At 30.8% G+C, this 6,961-nt stretch overlaps 1 protein-coding gene across 1 annotated transcript; it reads right to left on the minus strand.

Moving 5' to 3' along the window:
- Nucleotides 1-4,155: 4,155 nt before the first annotated feature.
- Nucleotides 4,156-6,050, minus strand: LOC131067779 (protein LURP-one-related 5-like). The gene is made up of 3 exons (XM_058002931.2): nucleotides 5,508-6,050; nucleotides 4,751-4,975; nucleotides 4,156-4,649 (listed from the first exon to the last, which is right to left on the minus strand). The coding sequence occupies exons 1-3, from the start codon at nucleotides 5,913-5,915 to the stop codon at nucleotides 4,506-4,508; spliced, it is 777 nt and encodes a 258-aa protein (XP_057858914.2). The 5' UTR covers nucleotides 5,916-6,050; the 3' UTR covers nucleotides 4,156-4,505.
- Nucleotides 6,051-6,961: the final 911 nt, after the last annotated feature.

The raw sequence follows: 6,961 nt of genomic DNA on the forward strand, positions 1-6,961 counted from the left end.
TATCAATCATAAGGTAAGAAATGATTCAAGACAAGCTTACACAAATAGAGTGAATGATTTCTAAAAATATGTACAAAGAACCTAAAATCAAAAGAATATGAATTAATAAATTACACAATCTCTTTTACCATCCATATTTAATAATTGAAAATCTATCCAATCCCAAACCTAGAATATATCATATTCGTAAACCTTATCACAATCATATCCATATGTATTTCAAATGAAAGTTTATTAATAATGTATTATTAAAAATTTAGTGAGCTAATTCTCAAATTACTTTATTTTCCTAGTTTTTAAAATTTATCATCCCTTATTCTTATTCTTGTGACTTTTCACATACATTGTTGATAACGCTGAAAAATTAGTAAATAGGATAATTTTTCCATTTAATTTTTGTGACATCCAAATATTTAGGATCTTTTATTTTTTATCTAGGTTATTATGTGTTATAAGCTTGTTCAAAAGTTGTCAATTTCATAAAAAATAATCTAATGTAAATTGAATATGAAAAAAAAATATTAGAATCATGTCAAAGCATCTTTGTAGATTTTGGGGGAGGCTTTATAAAAATCTCTTCTTGACTACTATTATTTTTTTGAAAATTCAATTTACAACTATCCACTTAATCAAGTATCATTATGGCAACAACTCTACAATACCACTCAAAAGCTTACACTAGAAAGTTGTAAGATCCTAATGTTAGGTTTGCCTATACTCACGATTCATTTATGATTACAATGCCTAACTATTCCATTTTTCAGAATAAGAAAATTTGCAGTTCATACACCAATGATAGAGATATATCAAATTATAAAAAAATTGTAGCACTCATAAATATTAAAAAATGACAAGATTTAATATTTACAACAATTAAATAGAGACTAAATAAAAAAAAGAATAATGAAAGTATCAAATTTTAGAAATCTATCTATATTTATACAATATACATAGATACCATAGTGTCAAATAGTTTTTAAGGATGTAAGAACCATATTGTATTGATCAATTGATGAGAAATTAAATAATCTAATTTTTAAAAATTAAAAAACCTTCTTTACAATATAAATATACATGTAAGCAATTGAATGTAATAAAAACCTAGAGCTTAACAATATAATCTAATAAAACTCTTCTTTCAAATGAATAATCAAAATTTTCTATTCTTAAGATTGTACATTTAACCCTCTATTCATCAACATAAGTTTCTTCTTTCACTTGAAGTTTAAATATGTATTTATTCAAAAGGATTTTAAATATAAAGTCTCCAAACTTGAAATAATCATGTTCTTCATACTTCAATATGTTTATGTAATATGCAACCTTGTTTGTAGTTTGATTTTTTTGTGGAGTGTGTTTGTTGTTTTTACAATGTCCACAATGCCAAATAAAGTGTAGGTTTCAAAGATAAATTGTTATATGTTATATTTATATTGAATTAAATATACTAGAAACTCCAGAAATAACATTGTTGAAAATTCCAGATTTAAACCCAGACTTAAAAATTCATTGTTTCTTCAAAATAATAACCCAAATAAAAAAATATCATTTTTTTTTATCTAAATAATACATACCCACAAAATGAAGCACTAAAAATGTCCTTTTTGTTCACAAAATCTATATTTTTCAAGCTCCAAAACCTCTAGAAGTTCGTATGAGCAAACTGGAAAGGGATGGCCAGCATAGAAAGGAATATCCAGCTTGACAGGGGACACTTCAGCAATGGTATCAAATCAGAAAATACAATACTTCATTCTTGCTCCAAATCTGCACTCCAAAAGTAGTAACATAAGGGAAACCAGTTTGATCTAAAACTTTGTATTGAAGCATATATTTATAATCACATTCAAGTAAACTCTCATGATATCTTTAATAGCACTAATTATCATTTCGATTATTTTTCAACTTCTTTTTGCATTGCTTTTCCTCAATCTTCAAGGGGAAAATTATGTAATAGAAATTGTCCACCTTTATGAAATACAAGGTAGCTTTTATCATAATCAAATTAGAAATATTAGATCTACTAAGTCCTTCATTCTTAATTTGTAGCTTTGACAAAAAAAAATGGGAATTGTTCCTAAATTGTATAGGCATTAGAGTTGTTCCCACTATTTAAAATGAATACTAATGAAAGTCTTTAAATAGAATCAAATTTTATAAAATGTGTACTTAGTCAAGTTAGGTCAAGAAAATAAAAAGTGGTAATCAACTAGAATTTGAGTTTAAATTTTAGAAAGACAAGGCTCCAATTTACAATCAAGGGGTTGACCTTACAACCATGGAAATGACCTTGGGTGGACAAAAGGTAGATAAACAAAATAATTTCTATATCTAGTAAAGGTGTACAAATACATGTAATAATTGCAAGACTTAGAACTAACATATTGAAGTGTGTACATATATGAATAAGATAGGGGTTAGATATAAGAATATATGTATATATGAATGATTAAAAGTAAAAAGGAGTGAACCAACTTTATATAAGAATGTAATATATCAATTCTTTATAAAAAATACAAAATAAATAGAAAATAATATAAATATATAGTTTTTAATGGTAAAAAGTAAAACAACGCACCAATATACTTTTCACTCAATAACATTTTTTATAATAGAACACTATCTCTTGTGACACCCACCCATCAATAGTGGAATAACATACAATTGATCTTAAAGAAGAAAATAATCTTGTCTTGTCAAATTTATCAATTAAAACTATATCTTATATAAATTCATAAATATAGTTTTTTCTACTACTATTTTTCATATATAAAATTAATATTTAATTCCTTTGATATAAATTTGGTTCACAACATAAAATATACTTTTAGCTTCTAGAGTAAAATTTGTTTTATTGGTACAATCTTATTAAAATAATTATTGCGTTTCATGGCAAAATGCAATCATACCTCCATACGATCATCAAAATTGGGCCCAAGTAGTAGACTCCCTAGAGAGAATGTATGGGACCATGAAAAGCTAGGGCAGCCATAGGTACTAGGTGAGCTCCAGTTTCAGTCGTGTTGGACCACGTGAAGCTTACATTTATCATTTTCGAAGAGGGTGCTCTCTCTCTTAACTTACAGCGAGGAGTCCTTGAAAATCTACCATAGATGAATTGGGATCAACATAGCAAACACAACAATAATATAATCCACAGGATATACAGATGGAGATTTACTCATATTTACTAAGCAACGGATTCAGAGGTGAACAACCTTTCTTTTGGTTTGCCAATTGCCAATCTTCATTTATACATTTTAATGCTCTTCTCTCTTGGCTATCGTGGAGTGTTGATTACATTTCGAAGAGAAATCTTTCATCTGTGATTTTCGAGAGCACTTTAAGCTTTTGACAGTAACTGTAGATTTTTAAATGAAGATAGGTGGAGTTGACAGGTTAGCGTCTGTTAGGTCTACTTTTTTTTCATACAGATACAATCAGAGAGAGATTTAGACATTCCTTGTGGTTTTTGAGAATGATTGTGAGCTAGGCTGTAAGAAAATATTTTTAGTCTATTTTTCTAGAAAATGGAATGTTGTCTAAGACTATTTTGATCAAATGGATTTCTAATATGGAAGGTTGCAAATTGAGCAACCCTATTTTCTATTCATAGTTTGTTCAGTTCTTTCATTATGAATTAATTTGATCAATTTTATTAATTTCATGGTTTCTTTTGATTCGTGAAGGTAGTGGATTTGTGATAAACTTACTTTTCTTTTTTTTAATATTGAAATCAAGCAAATGATTACATAGAATAAGACAACCAACAAGTTTGATTTTCTGTGGAAAATACCTCCTACTAACGAACAAGTTGCCAAGAAAAGAATAATTAGAACAGTAACTGCAAAATTGTTGTCATGAGCTCAAATGACAAACAAATTTACAATGACTAGACCTGTGAACATGCTCAAATACAAATTTACAATGACTACACATCTGAACAAGCTGAAATTTACATAAGATTTACCCTATTACAATTTGAAAATCTATACATATTTTTTTATGATTCCTTAATTAATATATTTTTTTTTTTTTAATTCATCAATTAGACATTTATTTACATTGTGCTATTGTAAAATATTCAAATTAAAAACAAACTGTTGTTCAACACAATGTAATTACACACCAGATAAATAAATATCCCTCCAAACATTTATATTACTATTCCTTTAAGTAATGGACAGAGTTGCCCAAATCACTATACAAGTAATGGACAGAGTTGCCCAAATCACTATACAGGGAGAATCCAATGGTGATTCAATTAGACTATGCAACCCTAGAGTTGGAACCACCATTTCTATCATGGAGCTTTGAATCTCTTTGTTCAGCACCTTGTTATGTTTCTGTAAACTCTCTTTTATATCTATACAATATTAAACTTCAGCTTTATTCAATTAAAAATGCATTGATACAAAGCTGATCTCTAAGTTAGAAAAGCTCCAACAACTTAGTTTAGTCACGAGCTCTTGAAATCAGATTAGTCTAGTCATGTGATGCCAACTTCAGATAGAGTCCTGTTCTCCACTCATCTGATGGAGAATGACAATCAAAGCCATCATAAAAGCCTGGTCTATGCCAACTTTCACTACAACATTGAAAACATCTTTTGATAACATTACATCTGATGTTGCAAATTTTCTCTTCACCTGAAAAGTAAAGTACAGTACAATACAATTCAGTAACTCATTTATACTGTCTGCATATGAACAAAGTAGAAATTTCAGATAAAGGACAAAAGCAAGTGTACCTCTGCAACTAAAGTGCCAAGGCCATTGTATATACTACAATGTCGCTCACTAAAATTCCCCAAAACTTTATAGTCAGAGTGTTTCTTTCCTCTGGTAGAACCCACAAACGCCTCTGCAACTTCATTTTTACTAAACATTGATGATTTGCTCACGCTGAAAATGGACTTATGGCCATGGTATTGCTCTCGATGGAATCCATACCAATGGTTGAGAATTCTATAAGCCTGTCAATAGAAAAAGAAAAAGATTTTAGTTTCTGTTTCTGATTTTTGATAATGGTTCATTTGATAGAATTTGATTCAACACATAAAAAAATACACAATGAAATTTAGAAACAACAGTAAAAATTATATATGCATGTCAATGATTTCTTTATCAATAACACTATCTGATAAATAATAATAAAACTTCTGAAGGTAAGATTGGATTCGATTTTTGAATGATTTTGATGAACTAGATCTTCATGATGGAAAGATTTTCTGGTACAGATTTATAATTTGATTAAGAGGAGACATATCCTGTTGATTTCCAAAACAAAAAGTAGTTTAGATGTCAATATCTATGTAACCCATTTGGTTTTCAAAAGTGATTTTACCTTGGGATACAATGTTAGGGAGCAGAAATGTCAATATCTATGTAGCCCAGCTAATTTCCAAAAGAAAAAAAGATTTTACCTAATGATACAATGTTAGAAAGGAGAGATGTCTATATCAATGCAACCCAATTGATTTCCGGAGCAAGAAAAAAAGGTTTTACCTTGCGGTGCAATGTTAGCAGAGGCTTTCCCAGATGGTCCATGAGAATCATTTTGTTTGTTGAACTAAGACCCCTTCCATCCACCCTGAAAGCAATCTGGCCAGTGCATGAGTTGGTCACAATGAATCCCCCTCCACTGAAAACAAGTGCCTTCTTTCTCACAGTCAGAACAGTGACTGAGGAGGAGCAAAACTCTTCACCCACAACAGGGGAAAACACAGAAATTTCTGTATTCTGTACAGAGCTTTTAAAGGGCTTTGATAATTTAGAGCTGCAGAGAAAGCGAGCTGATGAATTACTGTGGTGGTGCTCAAGTCTAACAGCTTCATGTATTGAATCGTCCTCTTCTTCTCTGGGTAAGATGATTCGAGAGGCGAAAAGATTGCACAATAAAGACAATGGCAGCATGGCATATAATGTAATTGCTCGATTCAAAGTCTATAAGTTCGAATCTCCTGCACTAATGTGATGCAGATACTTTCATCACCAATCTTGCAAAGTTGCCTTTGAGAATTCCCTCGTTTTAAAGTAGTAGAGAGCTATTGAAACCCTAAAAAGGAAAAGTATATATTCCTTATAGAATACCTTTATGCCATTTTAAAGTAGGAGAGCGCTATTGAAACCCTAAAAAGGGAAAGTATATATTCCTTATAGAATACCTTTATGCATTAAAAATGGCATGCGTCCACAGGATTACTCATACATAGACAAAATGCAATCATATCTCCATACGATCATCAAAATTGGTGCTATCTCTCTAGCTTACAGTGAGGAGTCCTTGAAAATCTACCACAGATGAATTGGGATCAACATAGCAAACACAACAATAATATAATCCACATAGAGATTTGCTCATATTTACTAAGGTACGGATTCAGAGGTGAACAACCTTGCTTTTGGTTTGCCAATTGCCAATTGCCAATCTTCATTTTAATGCTTTTGTCTCTTGGCTTTCGTGGATGATTGATTACATTTCCAAGAGATAAGATATCTTTCATATGTGATTTTCGAGAGCACTTTGACCTTTTAGCAGTAATTGCAGATTTTTAAATGAATTTACACACTGCTCACAGCAACCAAACCGTACTTAACAGCTGCATGTGCAGCCATTGGTACTCAGAAGGGAAATTGGAGGAGATCACTGTCAAAGTGGGCGATCTATCATTCTTGAAGAGAGTAGAATAAACAGACAAATTTTCAGTATATAGGGGAAGAGCACCAGTAGCCATCATAGCTAACTTTGCGCACCCACACATAATAAACGGTCCATCGGATTTTGATTTTTTTTTTTACTTGTCTTCGTATGCGACTTAACTGCTTATAGCTATTGATCTGGCTTCTGGGTAGTAACGATGCACGCTGTGGAATCAGTTATGCGCACAAAGGTCAAAAAGTACACATTTCAAAGTGTCCCCTAATACCTAACTAAAGATGTTCTAGTAATCGTCAACTCA

The sequence above is a fragment of the Cryptomeria japonica genome, chromosome 3, assembly GCF_030272615.1.
Source record: "Cryptomeria japonica chromosome 3, Sugi_1.0, whole genome shotgun sequence".
In the NCBI taxonomy this organism is placed as follows: domain Eukaryota; kingdom Viridiplantae; phylum Streptophyta; class Pinopsida; order Cupressales; family Cupressaceae; genus Cryptomeria; species Cryptomeria japonica.

What these genes read in the sequence shown, in the direction of transcription:
- LOC131067779 (XM_058002931.2), bottom strand. Translation starts at nt 5,915, where the DNA reads ATGCTGCCATTGTCTTTATTGTGCAATCTTTTCGCCTCTCGAATCATC. An exon ending in TGCTAACATTGCACCGCAAG is followed by an intron (nt 4,976 to 5,507) that starts GTAAAACCTTTT and finishes TTCTATTGACAG; the next exon opens with GCTTATAGAATTCTCAACCA. An exon ending in TTGGCACTTTAGTTGCAGAG is followed by an intron (nt 4,650 to 4,750) that starts GTACACTTGCTT and finishes TTTACTTTTCAG; the next exon opens with GTGAAGAGAAAATTTGCAAC.